Consider the following 20,114-nt stretch of genomic DNA (forward strand, 5'->3'; position numbering starts at 1 on the left):
AAAAGAAATTTTCTTTTTGTTGAATATATTTTAGTTCTTTTTGCCTTTTCCTCCAATGTATTTCTATTTCCTGAGAAATAAAAAGATGACATAAAAAGTGTTCTATTAGATTTTTGTGGACTTAATACCAAAAGCAATATTCCAACTATGTTCTAGTCACTATAGAGTGGAATATTAAAATGCTATCTGATATTATATCATATTAGCTTTTTTTTTTTTGAGATAGGGTCTCACTGTGTTGCCCAGGCTGGTGTCATCATAGCTTACTGCAGCCTCAAACTCCTGTGCTCAAGCACCACATTACGTTATTGATTGGTTTACAAATTCGATGGTTGTATTATTGATGCCATCATTCAATTCACTTATATGAATTATGAATAGTAATAGCAAGATGAAGTGAAATTATGAACACACATTTTATATTAAGGGCATGAGACAAAATCTTTGAAACTATGTACTGTATTATGTGATATATACAAAATCTGCAAAAGCAAACAAGTGTCATTGTTTTATACCTGCCTAATGTTTCATATGAGAGGAAATAATGATACGTCTCTCCTATCAGCCAACATTTCTAGCTTGCTGACATAGGTAGCATTTAATATGCAAAACCCTTTAATCACAAATATCAGAAAGCACATCTTAACTGTAGTTATAAATGGGTAAGTAAAAATGCATAATGCTTTTATATATTTTTGAGTTAGTATTGTAGTGTATAATTTTATATAAATGGTTGAGGCCATAGATATTTTGAAAGTACGCTAGTATTTAAAGAAAATGGTAAATTCTAGTAACACTTTTGAATATACAGTATATTCACTGGGTGGCGCTGTTGCATTAGTGTTAACCTTACATATTTTGAAAGTTTTATTTCATTTTCATTCATAAAAGTAAATTAGAGTGATAAACATTGAACACAATGTTCTGGATGAAAAAAATTAGATTCTAAATTTATTGGCATTAGAATACATGTTTAGAGCCCAGGGTTAAGAAGAAAAATAGCATTGAATTCAAAATAGCTATCTGCTTTTTATTACCCTTTCATCATTACAAGCCTGTTAATCCACTTGACTTCTCAGCTGTGTTCATCTTTATTAGTGGATTTCAGAACTGAGCTGTACATTTGCAATACAGTATCTTTGTTAAGGACTCGCATGGAATTCTTAGTTTGGAACTATAAAGTACCTACTCTTTGCTAATTTGTGATGAGCTCTAAAGATCCAAGGAAGCAAAAAGTTGCTATATTAAACTCTAACCTCTCTAGTATTATTTCCCCAACTTTCACAGCAAGCTCTATTATTTTAATATAGTTAGTATAGAGAACCTTAGGAATTATCAGCTGAAACAAATTAGATATTCTTAAAATTTTTTGGTCAATGTGACTTTTTAAAATTCAATTTTCTTTTGTAGAGACGGGGTCTCACTATGTTGGCCAGGCTGATCTCGAACTCCTGGCCTCAGGCAGTCCTACTGTCTTGGCCTCCCAAAGTGCTGGAATTACAGGAATGAGCCAACATACCCGGCCTAACTTCAATTTTTATATTCTGTATATTTTCAATATTAGTATTACAATATCCAGTGCTATTTTTCAGTTATTTCAAATGAGTTAATGAGATTCTCAGGAAAAATACTGATCTTAATGTAGTCTAATTTTATTTGAATAGTTTTTGGGGCACAGGTCGTTTTTGGTTACATGATTGAATACTTTATTAGTGATTTCTGAGATATTAGTACATCTGTCACCCGAGCAGTGATTGTACTCTAATTTTTAATTAGTCAGTTATAACACATTTTAGAAGGGTGTCTTAGTTCGTTCAGTCTGCTGTAACAAGCTACCACAAACTGGGTACCTTATAAGCAACAGAAATGTATTTCTCACAGTTCTGGAGGCTGGAAAGATCAAGGCTCTGGCAGCTTTGATGTCTGGTGAGGGCTTGCTTTCTGGTTCATACATGGCATCTTCTAGCTGTGCCCTCGCATAATGGAAGGCATGAATGAGCTTTGTTGGACCTCTTTTTTAAGGGCACTAGTCCCATTCATGAAGGCTCCCCTGTCATGAATTAATCATTTCTCAGAGGCCCCACCTCCTAATATCACCTTGGGAGTTGGAATTTCAAAATATGAATTTTGGGGAGACATAAATATTCATGCCATAGCAGAAGGGGAATTTTTAAAAAATGAAACTCATAATAACTATCATAAATCAGAAAAATTTGGGGATAAGTAGGTTTTTTGTTGTTGTTGTTGTTGTTGTTTTGTTTCATTGGTGTTTTGTCACAGTTCTGGTGCCATGTTATTCTCATGAATTCTTTATGATAGTGATTTATATTGTCTAGAGTACATTTTCTAATATGGACCCTTAGGAGAAAATCACTTCTAAGTTCTCTATATTTTTTTCTAATCCTGTTTTCTCAAAAAGGGGTCTAAGTCTATGCATTTCTATGTAAGTACCAAGTAATATTATCTCATTTCATCTTTAGTCTTTGGAAAAGTCAACTGCCAGTTTTTCTTTACTCTTTATTAAGCAAATTCAACCTGGTAAACACAGTTTGACCATATATATTCAAAATTAGTACCTGAATATTGTTCCTAGGACAATCCATTAAGATAATTTCCATTTATACACCTTTATACAATATTTTATAATAATGATAGTGCATATTTGCAGAAGATGTACCAGATGCCAGGTCTTCTCCATGTATTACCTCATTTAATTATCACAACAACTGCATGAAGTAGTTTCTCTTCCTATTCCATTTATAAACACACACACACACAGACACACATACATCTTATTTACTTTAAGAAAACTGGAACAACTAGCTCAAGGTCACATATCTAGGAAACCAGGAAGACAAAAGTTGAACCCAAGTAATTAATGTTAGAAGCTCTGTCCCTAGCTCCTCTACTGTGCTTCCTAATCTCAAACCCTTACACTGGTGGAGGCAGTGTTAATTTTTGTAACCTGTGCAGCAGACCCTTTTTATGTTCTACAGATTTTATCCCTGAATCCTTCTAGAAAGGATTGTATCCTTAGATACCTACTATTCTACCACTTCCCTACAGTACAACACAAAATATATAGACCTATGAAGGGTTCCTCAGTTCTGTGGGGAAGGATTTAGTTGGTTGGATACTTTGAATTTTTTTGCTATGCTTTGTTGTTCAAGGGATTATGTGTCTCTCTCCCTCCATAAGCCTTTGGGTGGGTTGGCAGTCTCACACAGACCTTCTAGGCCTTCAGAGATGTCCTACATATGTATTGTCTCATTCCTGACTCTATTTTATTCCTCTGGAAGCCTCTAGGGTCTCTCCCATCCCTTTCTTTCCTAGAATCTCCTATCACTCCAAAGAGAGAATAAAGTTCTCTCTCAGTTTTCTTCCTTTGTGTTAAATATTTCACAGCTTAGTGATTTGTTGATTGCTAGTTGCCTCTAGTTCTGTTCATTGGCTAGGGCTTTTCTGAAGATTTTCTCCTAGAGTTAGTATTAACTAAAACAAAACACATTTAACCACATATTCTACCCTGAGGATTAATTTTTTAAAGAAAATAACTATTTTTCTGCATGAGGAATTTATAGTAACATAATTTTGACATTATTTCTTTAGAATAAACCAGACTATATTGTGTTAAGAGACATTTCTACCCCAATTGATATTGAACTATTTATCTGAAGTCACTGTTTATCCCCTTACCACAGCTCAGGTGTAACGTTATATGGGGAATTAGTACATTTTATTTCATCCTGTTATATTTTTATTTTAGGTTGAAAGAAAGTAGAATGGTAAACCATGCAGGTGGTTAGCTAAGTAGAAAGTAGAAGTTTAAACTAAGATTCTAATCTCAAGATAAATCAGACTTGGCAGGTATTTCAGAGATTTTGTGTGGATTACAAATACAATAGCCATCATGCCATCAGCCAGAATTCATTGAATACATGCACTTGTCAGACCCTGTGTTTTCACAACCAAAAGTTAGGACAGATTACTTACCAGTACAAAATCATGTTTTCACTTTGGATTCTTCCCTGTGTGCGAAACTATAATGCTCTTATATCTGCTGGAGTCCAGATTCCTGTCTACTAATCCATTTTTCACATCATCACAACCTACCTTTTTTATGTAACCTAATCATCCAGTACTGTTTAAAATGTATTCTCTGCTTTAATCAGGCTAGTTTCCTTAAACAATCCTGGTTCATATCACTGTCGTTTTCAGTAGCTTACTTCTACCCTGTGCGCCTTGCTCCTTTTCCATTTAGGATTCCCTTTGCCCTCTTTTCAACCTAGCCAAATTTAGTTCAGCTACCACTTCTTTCACCAATCCTTTAGTTTCCACTTCACTTCATACAGATCTTTCTTTTATTTAGTCTCCCATTGCATATAACTACTATCTGTCCCACATAATTATTGTATTAGTCTGTTCTCACAGTGCTATAAACAACTGCCCAAGACTGAGTAATTTATAAAGAAAAGCGGTTTAGTTGACTCGCAGTTCAGCATGGCTGGGGAGGCCTCTGGAAACTTACAATCATGGTGGAAGAGGAAGCAGGCATGTCTTACATGGCAGCAGGTGAGAGAGCAAGTGAAGGAAGCCAAGGGGGAAGAGCCCCTTATAAAACCATCAGATCTCATGAGAACTCACTCACTATCATGAGAACAGCATGGGGGAAACCACCCCCATGATCCAGCCACCTCCCACCAGGTCCCTCCCTCAACACCCAGGGATTACAGTTCAAGATGAGATTTGAGTGGAGACACAAAGCCAAACCATATCAATTATATATAAGCATATCTTGTTTTATTGCACTTCACATATCTTGTTTTATTGCACTTCACTTTATTATGATTTGCAGATACTGCATTTTTGACAAATTAAAGGTATGTGGCAACCCCACATTGAGCAAGTCTGTCAGTGCCATTGTTAACAGTGGCATGTGCTCAATTTGTGTCTTTGTCACATTTTGGTAATTCTCTCAATATTTAAAACTTTTTAATTATATATCTATTATGGTGATCTGCAATCAGTAATCTTTGATGTTACTATTATAATTGTTTTGGGGCACCAAGAACCACACCCATATAAGAGAACAAACTTAATAAGTAAATATTGAGTGTGTTCTAACTGCTTCATTGACCAGCCATTTTCCCATCTCTCTCCCTCTCCTTGGGCCTCCCTATTTCCTGAGACACAGCAATATTTGAATTAGGCCAGTTAATAACCATATAATGTTCTCCAAGCCTTCAAGTGAAAGAAAGAGTCAAATGTCTCACTTAAAATAAAAACTAGAAATGATTAAACTTAGTGAGAAAAGCATATCAAAAGCTAAGATAGGCCAAAAGCTAGGCCTCTTGTGCCAGACAGCCAATTTGTGAATGCAAAGGAAAAGTTCTTGGGGGAGATTAAAAGTGCTTGTCCAGTGAACACACAAATGATAAGAAAGCAGAACAGCCATATTGCTGATATGGAGAAAGTTTGAGTGGCCTGGATAGATCAAATCAGCCACAACATTTTCTTAAACCAAAGCCTAATCCAGAGCAAGGCACTCACGCTCTTTAATTATATGAAGGCTGACAGACAGGAGGAAGAAGAAAAGTTTGAAGCTAGCAGAGGTTGGTTTATGAGGCTTAAGGAAAGAAGCCATCTTTATAACATACAAGTGTGTTATGGTTAGGCTTTGTGTCTCCACACAAATCTCATCTTGAATTATAATCCTCATAATCTCCACGTATCAAGGGAGAGATCAGGTGAAGGTAATTGGATTATGGGGTGATTTCCCCCCTTCTGTTCTTGTGATATTGAGTTGTCATGAGATCTGACGGTTTTATAAGGGGCTCTTCCCCCTTTGCTCGGCATTTCTCTTTCCTGCTGCCTTGTGAAGAAGGTGCCTTGCTTCCCCTTTGCCTTCCGCCATGATTGTAAGTTTCCTGAGGCCTCCTCAGCCAAGCTGAACTGTAAGTCAATTAAACCTCTTTCTTTATAAATTACCCAGTCTCAGGCAGTTCTTTATAGGAGTATGAAAATGGACTAATACAAAGTGTAGAGTGAAGCAGCAAGTGCTAAGGCAGAAGCTGCAACAGGTTATGCAGAAAATCTTGCTAAGATATGAAAGTGACTACGCTAAACAACAGATTTTCAATGTAGACAAAACACCTTCTTTTGAAAGAAGATGTCATCTAAGGCCTTTTTTTTTTTTTTTTTTTTTTTTTTGAGACGGAGTCTTGCTCTGTCGCCCAGGCTGGAGTGCAGTCGCGCAATCTCTGCTCACTGCAAGCTCCACCTCCCGGGTTCATGCCATTCTCCTGCCTCAGCCTCCCAAATAGCTGGGACTACAGGCACCCACCACTGCGCCCGGCTAATTTTTTGTATTTTTTAGTAGAGATGGGGTTTCACCGTGGTCTTGATCTCCTGACCTTGTGATCTGCCCGCTTCGGCCTCCCAAAGTGCTGGGATTACAGGCGTGAGCCACCGCACCCGGCCCGTCTAAGGACTTTCATAGCTAGAGAAGAGAAGTCAATGCCTGGCTGCAAAGCTTCAAAGGACAGAATGACTCTTGTTAGGGGATAATGCAACTGGTGACTTTAAGTTGAAGCCAATGCTCACTGACCATTCTGAAAATTCTACAGCCCTTAAGAATTATGCTGAATCTACTTGGCCTCTACTCTGTCAATGGAACAACAAATCCTGGGTGACAGCACATCTATTTAAAGCATGGTTTACTGAATATTTTAAGCTCCCTATTGAGACTCTGTCGAGACTGGAAAAAAGAGATTTATTTCATATTACTGCTCATTAATAATGTTCCTAGTCACCCAAGAGCCCTGATTGACATTTACAAGGAGATTAATATTGCTTCTTGCCTGCTAATACAACATCTGTTCTGCAGCCCATGGATCAAGGAATAATTTCAAACTTCAAGTCTTATTATTTGAGAAATATATTTCATAAGGCTAGACCTGCTTCAGTGATTCCTCTTATAGATATGACAAAGTAAACTGAAAACCTTCTGGAAAGGATTCACCATTCTAGATGCCATTAAGATCATTTGTGATTCATGGGAGGAGGTCAAAATGTCAATTTATTATAATAGGAATTTGGAAGAAGTTAATTCTAGGCCTTATGAATGACTTCATGACTTTAGTGGAGGAAGCACCTGAAGATGTGATGGAAATAGCAAGAGAATTAGAATTAGAAGTGGCACCTGAAGATGTGACTAAATTGCTGCAATATTATAATAAAACTTGAATGGATGAGGAGTTGTTTCTTTTGGATAAGAAAAAAAAGGTTTCCTTAGATGGAATCTATTGCTGGTAAAGATTCTCTAAACATTGTTGAAATGACAGCAAAGGATTTAGAATATTACAAAACTTTGTTGATAAAGCAATGGCAGGGTTTGAGAGTACTGACTCCAATTTTGTAAGAAGTTCTCTGGGTACAATGCTATCAAACACCATCACATTCTACAGAGAAATCTTTCATGAAAGGAAAAGTCAACTGATGTGGCCAACTTCATTTGTTGTCTTATTTTAAGAAATTGCTGCAGCCACCTAAACCTTCAGCAACCACCACCCCCGCTTTTTTTTCTGTCACCCAAGTGGGAGTGCAGTGGCACTACCATAGCTCACTGTAACCTCTATCTCCCCAGCTCAAGTGATCCTCCTGCCTCAGCCTCCCAAAGTGCTGGGATTACAGGCATGAGCCACTGTACCCGGCCTATCAGTCACCACCCTGATCAGTCAGTAGTCATCAATACCAAGGCAAGACCCTCTATAAGCAAAAAGATGATGACTCACTAAAGACTCATATGAGCATTAGCATTTTTTAGCAATAAAGTATTTTTAACTTAGGATTTGTGTATTTTTAGACATAATATTATTGCACATTTAACAGACTATAGTGTAAACATAACTCTTTATATGCACTGAGAAACCAAAAAATTTGTGTCATTCCCTTTATTGTGAAACTCACTTTATTGCAGTGGTGTGGAACTGAACCTGCAATATCTCTGAGGTATGCCTGTACATAATTATATACTATTTTATATTGGTTTTGAGTCATTTCATGCAGGTAAATTTGATTATCTCAATTAAATTGCAATACCTTTAAAGTCAAAGACTGAGTCTTCTTTGGACTTTTTATTCTCATGACAGTGAACTATTGGCATGGCTCAATCCATTGACCTGTTTTGGTTCCTGATGAAGTTTTGTTAATTTAAATGAGAAAAATAAGGACAGTGAAGTAAGTTTTTTATAAAACTAAATTTATTTGGCTTATAAAACAGTTTAATATTATGCCTTTCCTATATTTTTTGTGTCAAGTTATCTCTTTTTCTAGATGATTATAATAGATGATAATTTTTAAATGTTTCTATTTGTCAAAGTACAACATTGTCCATCCTGTGTCAATGTCTAACTTTTCCTTGTACTTATTCAAATGATCTCATAGTTGGAACTTATTACTTATTGTGTCACACAATATGCTGGTAAACACTGAAATGGGGAGGGGTTATTTTCATTTCATTTTAGAATGGCACAGTTTCTATGGTATAGTGACTAATCTGAACTAATATGTAAAAGATTAAGATTCACTTGAGAATCATTTTCAAAGAATAACTTTTTTAAATGTAGCACACTGCTGACTTGTGTAAAAATTAAATGTGATGCTGAACTTGTTTGAAACTCAAATTTTTGGACCCCACCCACAGACCAACTGAATCAGGATCTCTGGGTTTAGGAACTTTAAACTCACACTTTAAAGTAGTTCTGCAAGTGATTAGGATGCAGATTGTTCATGGAGTTAAGAACAACTGCTATCCTAGCAGGCTGATACAGATGTAAGTTTCTATCTCATTTCTGCCAGTTACTGCTCATTGTTTTCTGGATAAGGTTTCTAAACATCTTTAAGTCTCAGTTTATTCTTCTATAAAATATGGTTACTAGTAAGGCTGCTGTGGTGAAGTTTAAATGAGATAATGGATATAAAGTAGTGTTACAATGAAGGTGGTCAATAAATATTAATTTACTTCTTTTCTTTCCTTTGAAATTCCGTTGTACTTCGGTGATGAGTAGTATCAAGAATTTCTGATTCATGTACTAGACATTGCTTTTGGCCACAGATCTCATCACTGAACCAATCATGTGTTACTAAAGCTCCTTTTTTTAATTACTCTTAAAGCCAAAGTTATCTCACTTGCCATTAAGTTGCAGAAGTACAGTACTTTCCTAATCCGCACGCTTCTCTGTCTCCCATCCTTAACCGGCATGGGACCCAGTGGAAGGATTAATGGACTAGAAATCTTTTGGGTATTGATTCCTGCTTAGTAAAATGAGGGACTTTTTCTACATGATTTGATATTTCCTTTCTGTTAAAAAAAAAAAAAATTCTCAATTTCATGTCACACATAAAATTGAGAAGACATTGTTAAGTTCTCCAACTATTTTACCACTTGGCAATGTAGACCCCTAGATTTATGTGGAAGAAAATTATTTCATTTCAGAGAAGAAAATAAATAGAGGATCTACTAGAATCAATTTTTACTTGACATTGTCATCTCTTTGACTTAGAAGAGGGATGTGGTAGAGAGAGATAGCAGCTAGAGATCTAAGGGCAGGAAAACCATGCTTTGAGGAACCTTATCCCATATCAGAATCTCAGTAGGTCTTCCCTCTGTTTCAGCCCTCACCTCTTATAGGAGTTGTTCCCAAGTGGGAGGGGAGCCCTTTTTATATATTCAGAATATATATAATTCAGAAATTAGGAGATTAGAATTAAGGTATAATGCATCAGTTTGCTAGGGCTGCCATAACAAGTATCACCAACTAGGTAGCTTAAACAACAGAAATTCATTGTCTCACAGTCCTGGAGCCTAGAAGTACTACATCAAGATATCAGCAAGGTTGATGCCTTCTGAGGGCTGTGAGGATGAATCGGTTTCATGCCTCTCCCTGGCTTCTGGTGGTTTGTTGGCAATCTTTGGCATTCCTTGGCTTGTAGATTTATCACCCCAATATCCTTTATCTTCACATGGCATTCTTGTGTGTATTTTTGTGTCCAAATTTCCTTTTTTTAATAAGGACATTGGTCATATTATATTAGAGTAAGACCCAACCTAATGACCTCAGTTTAACTTGATTTCCTTTACAAATAGACCCTATTTACAAATAAGGTCACATTCTGAATTATTCGGGATTGGGATTTCAACATATCTCTTTTGGAGGACACAATTCAACCCATAAACCATGGCTCACAGCATCATGAGCCAGAGGCCTTCCTGGGCAGGATCTATATAAATAGCCTGATGGCTCAAACCAGGACAAATATACCAGCTTGCCTCAGAACAAAATGCAATTCCTGGATTTTTACCTCCTTTGAAAACTGAGTACTAATTACTTATTTTTATATTACCAATGCTCTTTGAGTGCAACATGCTGAGTACATGTGATTCATTTTATTTTTCTTAGAAACAGAGCGCTTAAAAAGCACTGTCTGGATATCTTCAGAGGGAAAAAGGAGAAAGTTAACTGAATTGGTGACACTTCGGGTCTCTCACAGAGGAAGGTAAGGTTTCAGTCAACAGCACATAGAGGATTATCCTCATTTACCCAGGACTGACAGTGTTTGTGAGTTCTAAAGCTGTGCATGTAGTGAATATACAAGATAAAATTGAAATGAGAATAATGGAATAGCAGTGTAGAAATGATTAAAATGTGCCCAAGCCCCAAGTTTTCAGATAACATGATAGTTTTCTAATGGTGAAACTGTTTAAGATGTATAGTCATAAAAAAGATTAAAAAAAATAAGAAACAGATGTATAGCCAACTTTTAAAAATCTGTGTTATAGACTCCATAGCAGATCTGAAGGTAGCTATATACCAGCAGCAGAAGGTGCACCCTGGAGCACAGTTTTGTAGCAGTTCTCCAAGCTGACCAGCTGAGGACTAGTGACCCTACTTAAGAACAGTTGGCTAAGAGGATAGTCAAGTGAGGGGAATGTGCTACAAGAGAATCATAGTAGATAGAGATGCCAACAAAAGGGAGAGTCTTTCTTCTTGTTCCTTTCTGATCTGTAGAACCTGCAGGCCCACTGTAGAGCTCCCATTGGAGTACAGTGGAGCATGAAGAGAGAATCCTTAGGAGAGCTTGTCAAGGAATTTGGGGGAGGAGTGTGTTTGCAAACATGGGGGAAAGTACTTATTAATCATTTAGATGTTCTGCAGGCAGAAAGCTTACTAGTGTAGTGTGTAGGGCTGCAAGCCACCAAAGTAATGACTACTTGAAAGAGAACCAATAGTTTCTGAAGCTCTGTGTGAAAAGATACAGTGGTTGGGGTGGGGTGCGGAATCTCTAGAGCAGCTCGTACAGCCACAGGGCAAAGAGAGGGAACCCCCACATGGAAAAAAAGATTGCAGCAAGGATGGAGAGCTAGTAGCTTTAGGATGACTAGACACTTCTGAAAGTGAGCACTCTGTCCTTACAGAGACCACCAAACCAACAGAAGCCACCAGGACAGCACACAGCCATTCCAAAATTCCAGACCAGGATCATTCCAGAAAATCCTTACATCTCAATCCAGTATATGGATGGTTTTGTAAGATGACCTATGATTTTTCTGTTCCTCCTTCCTGCCCCTAACTTCAGAGAAACAGACCTAGAAAGAGGGAAGGAAGGAGTGAAAAAGCGTGCCATACTTTACCTTCTCCCCTTCTGTTTTAAACTAGACAAATCTCTATTTTAATTATTATAAGTAACCAGAAAGTTACATGTTCTGGCCAGGATGGCATTAAAGAAAATGAGAGAGAAAAGTTTAAGATAGCATGGTTGGAGACAATAAGTAGAAGAAACCAAGTAGTTCAAGTTTTATAACGCTCTGTCTTATAAACACTCTTGAACCAATAATAATGCTATTACTGAAATGCTGCACACAATTGAAGACTACTTGTTAGACCAAGACCTTAAAAACTTCTTTACTGATTATTCCCAATGTGTGGCCCTGGTAATCATTGAAGAATCATTGTATTGACTATTAAACATCTAGGGATCACCTGTTTAAATCAAGTTAACAAAACACTTATTTAACAAATATATATTGATTGCCTATTATGAAGTAGATGCTATAGTAGGTGCTGGCAGTATAAATATGAAGAGAGACATTGTATGTGCATATTAATATACAGCGAATTAAACTTCAGCCAGAGAAGTACTTTACCAGAAGGTTGATAGAAGTGTGGTGGTAGCTCGCAGGAGGAAGCGCTTAGCCTCCTTGGAAATGAGTAATCTTCACAGAAAGTATGACATTTGACCTGCTTCTTGGAGGACATGCATATTAAACCTATTAAATCCATGTCAGCCTTTAACATCTTTGCTCAGATTAGTTTCTCGAGCTGTTTTCCCACCTGGTGAGCAGATAAGAGCAGGACAGGAAAGTTCTGATGAAAGGAAGAAGTGCCAGAGAGAGAAGGCCTTGCAAGGAAAGAAGCCTGACAGGCAGGAGCCCCTGAGTATCCTAAGGAGAAGTACCAGCGATTTAGGGAAGAAAATTGCTGCCAGAAGTGCAGGAAATAAAAATTCTGACCTAGATCATTTTACTTATGTCTTCCCTGGTTCTATGAATATATCTTGGGGGTCCTTTTATAATCACATTTCATTAACCAGGCAAGATTAATCCCTGACCAGATAGGACAGTCACTGACTCTTAAGACTTTACAATTTGAAACAATGTGTACAAATGTATAGAGAGACATGTAGACCAGAGGGTTTCCAACCTTTTTGGCACCAGGGACTCATTTTTGGAAGACAGTTTTTCCATGGGATGGGTTAGGGGAACAGGAGTTGGATGTCAAGGGCGTTGGATATGTGGGGGGATTGGTTTTGGGATGAAACTGTTCCACCTCAGATCATCAGGCATTAATTAGATTCTCATAAGTAGTGTGCAACCTAGATCCCTCGCATGAGCAGTTTGCAATAGGGTTCGCACTCCTTTGAGAATCAAATGTGCGGCTGATCTCATGGGAGATGGAGCTCAGGCAGGTGGTAATGCTCACTCACCACCACTCACTTCGTGCTGTGTGGCCTGGTTCCTAACAGGCCACAGACCGGTACCTGTCTGCAGCTGGGGGTTTGGGAACCCCTGATTGTATACCAGAAAAACAAGGACTGATAGAGCTGCTAATGCCAGTCTCAAATGAGTGAGTGAGCAAATACAGAAGTACAGTTTAAGTATACAGAAGCTCTCTTCATCCTTATAGCTCTCTGATGTTTTGATGATTCTACTTTGTATTTTTAAGTTCCAATTTTAAAGAGGTGTGTAATTGAGTGTTAGTTGTGTGATTTGGAGCAAGTCTCTGAGAGATCTCTTTTTAAAAAAATAATCCACAAGCTAGAAGATTGGACTAAATTACCACTATGATTCTTTTCAAAGCTATCTTAATTTACTACTATTTGAAGTTACTTCAGCCAGTGCTAATGACACCGTAGTTGCAGATTTGAACCACTGAGATGCAATTCACTTATTTAAAAACTACTTGATAAGGGTTTGTTGGGAGGATTGCTAGATAAAATATGGGACACTTAGTTAAATTTGAATTTTACATAAAGAATGAAGATTTTTTAATGTAAGTATGTTTCATATAATATTTGAATATGTAAAAATATCCAAATATACTTAAAAATTATTTGTTCTCCATTTGAAATTAAAATTTAACTATGTGTTCTTTCAAAATCTAGCATTCTTACATCTATGTTAGCTTCAATATAGAAGCTAGGCTCTGTGGAAGACAAAATGGTGAATCAGTCATAGATCCTTCACTCAGTCTAGAGGGGCAAATGAGAGTCAAATATTAATAATGATATTACAAAGTAAAAAGTGATGAGTTCATGAGAAATATACTAAGAGAGTGCTATAAAGGTTTGCAGGAGGGAGAAATTACTTCAGCCACAAAAGCAAGAGAAGAACTTAAGCTGGGCTGAGAAAGATGGCAGGATCAAGGCTTCTGAATTTGGTGTGAGGAAGGGGTAAGGTCATTTCTGGTAGAGTGAATGGCTTGAGTAAAAGCATGGAGATGGGAAAGCACAGAGGAAGAGAGGACAGCTAGTCATTTGGTTTGACTGTGGTTTGATTGGGTAAAGGGAAATTAAAGCAGAAAATATTAGAAAGGGAAGGCAGGACCATACCAAGGGAGCCAGAGGTAGGAGGGAAGAAGGCTAGAAATCTGAATAAGCAAAAGAATTTGATTTGATGCTTGAAGGTTTCTGATCCAGGGTGACAATGCATACCAGTAGCGACAAGGGAGAGTGTAAAGAATCATCCCAAACAAATCACTTCCAAGAAAAACTTGGGCTATTAGTGTTGTTTTTAACACATAGCTTAAGAAACATATTAGGTGAAAAGGAAATATAGGTAAGTGGGAAAATCACAAGCTTAGGTATGAAAAGATTCTGGGTTCAAATCCACATTCTCCTTCTGTATGATCTTAAGTTATTTCCTATCTGAAACTCAGTTTCCTTGCATATACAAAAGACTACAAATGCTCTCATTATGCTTGGAAGTTATAAGTACCACTGTATACCTGGCACATATTGGGAGCTCACTAAAGACTAATTGCCACATGAGTTATTGTTTACTTATTACTTATTCTTCTCTAGTCTTCAGAGTATCTTATTTTATTGTAGCAGGTGAAGATGCTCCCAAGAGATTTAAAAAAATGTTTTTCAAAATATTTTTCTTTTTATGAAAAAAATCTTTTTCTTAAAATAAAAAACAGCATATCTATCTGAACTGAAAAAAAAAAACAGGAAAAATTAAGAGCCAATATTTGGAAAATTTGGTCCAAATACTCACTTTAAATTGATTTCTTCAATACTAGAGAAAGTTAGATTTTCTTCCTAATTGAAATATCACATGGTTAAACCAGGAACCCTGGGAAAAGCTGGGGTATCTTTTGATAATTATGAAGTGAAAGCAAGAATTTCTATTTAATTATTTACACCCTGACCAAATAGTATAGAATTTAGCTCAGCAGGTGAACCAGGGAGTCTCACGGATCCTGTGTACTTAAAGGAATAACAAAGCACGGGGGCTTATGGCCTGTGAAAGCCAGAGTGAAGGGGAGAATTGAGCAGTAATAGGCTCATTTTTTTTCTTTATAAAGACTCATTCTGGGCCTGGTGTGGTGTCTCACGCCTTTAATCCCAGCACTTTTGGAGGCCAAGGCGGGAGGATCGGTTGAGCTCAGGAATTTGAGACCAGCCTGGACAACATGGTAAAACCCTATCACTGCAAAAAATACAAAACTTAACTGGGTGTGGTGGCACACACCCGTAGTTCCAGATACTCAGGAAGCTGAAGTGGGATGACCACTTGAACCCAAGAGGCCTGGGCTGCAGTGAGCTAAGATGGTGCCACTGCACTCCAGCCTCAGTGACTGAGTGAGACCCTGTCTCAAAAAAAAAAAAAGACTCATTCTGGATAATTGCCCGTTTCTGATTTTTTTCCTCTAGAATTCTGATTTTTTCCTCTATCTCAGGTTGTGTCTTTGTCCATTAAAATAGGCCACAATGATTGATGATAAATTTGTTCTCTGAGATAGCACCTAGAGGAACAGTTATCCAAAGTGTCCTGTGCCCTGTCAAAGGCTGAAATAACCACCATTGCTGAAATTATGTGTTTATAGATAATGCCTCCCTATTTTGGCATTTTTCTTTCAAAAATGAATTATCACCAGTACCCGCCTTTATTCATATATTTTCTCCTCAACCTCATTGCTGAGTATCTAAAATAGATTTGCAGCTGAAGAACTACTCATTCCCTTGTCTTCCCATACCAAGCCTGTAGCCTGCTTTCAAACTTATTCCTATGCACAACACAACGTGAGCTGTATCTTAGATTTATTCTCACTTTGTATTCAGAGTCAATACACTTGGTAAGTGCACAGCTGTGACACACTAGGATTCCTACAGGCTTTACGCAAATGTACGTGATTTTATCAGTCCCAGAAGACTAGCCCTTGAGAGATTTGCTTGGGTAACATTTTTGGCAGTGCTTCTTTCTTTGTTTTTATTAATATTCTGGATTCATGTTTGTGAGACTCTCAAATTTATTTCAGATTAGATGAAGGTGACCTTCCCCTTTGCCAAGCAGAATCTCCCATGAGACTCATGAATCCTCTTGAGGCCAATTACAGCTATCACTTGTTAACTATTGGAGTACCTTCAGTCTTAAAAGAGCCGCTAGAAAATTAAGGCTGCAACATGAAAGAAGAACAAAATGGTCAGGCATATCACACGTTTTTATCAAATGATTTGGTTTAGGACTTGATAACCTGGTTAGTACTTGAGCACTGAAAGATATTTTGAATTTAAAGTAAGATGGAGAAAGTGATGGAAGCTAAATCACAGAGGATAGAAATACGATCAATCATATTCAGAACAGAAACATCTTGGGCTCAATGTCTGGGAACAATGAGAAGATTAGGCTGCTTTAGAACTTAGCTCTCATTTGTTTTGGTGACCTCCACCTGCAAGAGGACACTCTTCTGTCCCAGTGAGACTGAGGTGAGAATCACAAGACCACTGCCCTCTATCTCATCTTTTCTCTAAGCCTTAGACCATCATGGGATTCACTAACATCATTCACACTTCAGGAGTGATATATCAGAGTGAGCCCCTCTTTTCTGCTCATCTTTCTGCCTCTCTAGAAAAGAGATAATTTCACTGTTTACCTTGGGAAACATGAAAGTTAATGATAAATGTAAATGATAGATGAAGCAAGCATTGAAAGCTATAAAGTTGAACGTAGGACCTAATACCCTGTAGTAATGTGTACTCCTTTTTAAAAGAAAACACACGAGTCATTTTAGAAAGGTTAATTTCTGCTACCTTTCCAAAATATTCTCAGAATAATTGGAGAGAAAAATTGTGACAAAACACTGGGGGCACCATTGGTGAAAGAAAACTGTATATTCTTGTCTTTCAGTCAGGAAAGAATAATATCTACTTGATCGAAATGATTTTTTTCCTCAGAAACTGTGGTACTGGCTACTAGAAAACAGAGAATTTAAACTATTATTTCTCAGAATGTTTTATCTCCATGACCCAAAGATAGTTTCCCTCCATGAGAAAATATCCCAGTGTTTGTTTTCGAGTTGTCATCAACACAAAGCAGCAGCACGTTCACATATAATGTGTTTCCAGCTTTTCAAAGCATTTTCACTTGTTTCTCAATTGTTTATTACGATAATAACCCTGTGTTGACATTATTATCTTCATTTCACAAATGAGGCAGCTCAGATTCAGACATTAAGGGACCTTCACAATATACTTAGCTTATGGTGGCAGAACGAAGGCAAAACCAAAAGTCCTTGCCAAAGACTACCTCCATTTGTCTTCAATGGACTCCCTGAGTTTTTCATTGTTGCTCTTTTGTGGTATGGCTGAAGCCCTCCAAATTTGGAAAAGACAAGCAAGTACAAGATAGGCACTTAGATTGTCATTCCTCAACTGGCTTCTCTACAGCCTTTTCCTCCCAATATATAAAATACACCAATAAAGGACAGAAGACTAACATTTTAAACACTGAACTGTTGCTCAAATTTACTCCTCCTGTATAATAGTATAATTTGTTCTTATAAGGTTGTAAAACTGCACTGCATACTTAAATTGCATGTTTCACATGTCTATACTATTCAGCTCCTTTTCTCATCTCTGCAGTGCCTACCCCCAACATACTACTGGCTTAACAATTCCCATGAAACAGTGTTTGAATTTAAGAGGCAGGGCTGTGAGAAACACAAATGGCCATCCTCTCATGTATGTGCTTCTATCACAGAAATTTGATTGTTTTCTAAAGGCAAGCATGGATTTTATTTTATTTCCAGCATCTTCAAGGTAATTATCTACTTAACCTGCATAGTAGCAGTTGTTGAGACTCAGTAAACCTCAAAATGTAGCATTTTGGTATGCTAATTATTTCAAACATGAGGGCACTTGGGAAACAGCAAATACAAGAAAGGGCTCTCTCTGAACTCCCTTAAGTGGCTGAAGATAGAGCCTCCAAAAAGAAACACAATTGTCATAGGTATCCTCCCTGGGAATCTCATCAGTGAAGGAAGATTAACTCACAGGAGACACCACACTCCAGAAAGACTTTGTCACAAACTATCCATTACCTCTTCTTCTGATGAGATCCTTGGAGACAACTTTTATTACCTGAGAGATGTTATCTGTATAACAAGACAACCTTTGTTCTCCATGCATTCCCTCCTCTTACTCCCCTGCAACTTGTATAGACACCACCCCCTATAAACCACCAACCCCTACTCCTTTCTTTAGCTCAGGATGCTATAAAAACTTCTATCATCTGGCCCCTCTTCAAGTCCTCTACTTTGTGGGACTCCTCTGTGTAATTAAAATAGCTTTTCTCCTACTAAACTGTCTACTGTCAGTTTATTTCATAGATTAATTATTGAACCTTCAGAGGATAGAAAATTTTCTCTCCCCTACACAATTACAAGGGTAATTTGGAATTTTACTTGTTGTTTTATATGATTAGTTATCTTTATTTGTATACATGCATATGTCTTCTCTGTCACTCCAAATGAAGTGATATGCACATATATATATAAAATACATATTTCATATTTATATGTCCTGTTTTCCCTCCATCCCTTGCATTTTGCCTTGTGTGTTGTTAGTGTTCAAATAAATATTTGTTATATCAAACAAGGAAATTAAAGAATGAAAAGTCCTACAAACCTATCAATAGTAAACAATAGTGGCTGTACTTTTCTTTCAGAGAAACAAGTCAACAGTTTTCAAACAAAAGCAGTCTTGGAGATATTCCCTAATGACTTGGCAGTCAACAATTCCCAGCTCAAAAAATTTAAAAAGATAAAACAATACATTACCTTTATTGTTACGAATGTCTTCAAAAATAATTTGTTTATTATAAATTTAGTTATGATTTAATTGTTTTGTGAAACTATTGGGAATATATTTCATTTTGTTTCTTGTTCTTGTAGAGAAGAAAAACTAATTTTCTCTCTATTCTGTAGTTCTTAACTGAAATTCCTTGTAACAAAAGACAGGTTAACAAGCAGAAGTTTATTAAAATGTATACTTCATGTTACATGTTACATGGGAGAAGATACAGAGAAATGAGTACAACTGTGGAGCAAATCTCTAAGAAAGTTTAAACTTTAGGATAAATGCCATTGTTTTTTGAAACAAGAAAGAAGGATGTAGGGAAAGACCCAGCTAAGAGGAGATGGCTAGGAAAAGTATCTTAAACAAAGGTAATGGGGAATCCTAATTAGGGAAAGGGAGTCAGGCTGGTGGGACCAAGGGAAAGCAAAAAGAAAAAGCAGATAAGGTATAAGTCTACCTTTCTTCATGGTCCAGAAAACATAGCTCTCCTACACAAATAACTCACAATCTTCGTGTGTCCAGCAATCACCGGACTCTTTACTGATCAAAAAATGCAAGTTAGCTCACTGAAACCTTGACGCATTATCTGTATTGCACAAAGCCCTCTTCAGCACACAGCACAAGCACCATGCTATAAAATCACTAACAAGTCTTTGTCTCTTTGTAGTCAGCTCCTCTCTTGCTGATTTGCCCGTGGCTTTCTTAGGATGCATTTTCCTACCTTCTCTAATAAATCTGCCTTTCTTTACCTCCAACTGTCTTGGTAAATTATTTTAACCACCCATCTGACACCGGCCCCAGATAGTCACCATCTGCAACAGATAAGGATGATTATGCAAATTTAAGTCAATACCTTTTCCATTTTGTTTAAGAGTCATTAGTGATTTAGTGTCCTTTTCTTCCTGATGCAGGGAGAAAGACTCTTGCAAATAAAGATTCCTTTTACAGATGTAAATTTCTCTCTCTAAAAAAGTAACTTTTTAGGGCCAATCCTGTGTCTGGTGTTTCTCAAAATAACTCATTCAAAATAATATGTCAAAGATTTAGGGTGGCATATTCTGTTCTTCTACAGTCATATTTTGGGGTAGTGTACCTTGAGCACTGCCATATTCCTGTTTAAAACTTTCCCAAGAAGTTTCACAATCCAGAAACTGTGTGGGTAGATTATCCCATGACCTAGGGCTTTTTAATGAAAA

General features: G+C 37.2%; 1 protein-coding gene across 5 annotated transcripts in view; it reads left to right on the forward strand.

The window, feature by feature from the left end:
* LOC134808622 (uncharacterized) overlaps positions 1-20,114 on the forward strand; it is a 76,899-nt gene that overhangs the window by 5,309 nt on the left and 51,476 nt on the right. For 3 of the 5 annotated variants that reach the window (XR_010151964.1, XR_010151962.1, XM_063795801.1), the window contains one exon: positions 10,461-10,557. Coding sequence is in view for 1 of the 5 variants with exons in the window: in XM_063795801.1 (XP_063651871.1) it covers positions 10,461-10,557 (97 nt within the window). In the remaining 4 variants the exon portion in view is untranslated. Of the gene's footprint in view, positions 1-6,379; positions 8,111-10,460; positions 10,558-11,476; positions 14,775-20,114 lie in introns of those variants that run through there. The other 2 variants (XR_010151963.1, XR_010151969.1) reach the window with 2 other exon arrangements.

This window comes from Pan troglodytes, chromosome 1 (genome assembly GCF_028858775.2).
Source record: "Pan troglodytes isolate AG18354 chromosome 1, NHGRI_mPanTro3-v2.0_pri, whole genome shotgun sequence".
Lineage (NCBI taxonomy): Eukaryota > Metazoa > Chordata > Mammalia > Primates > Hominidae > Pan > Pan troglodytes.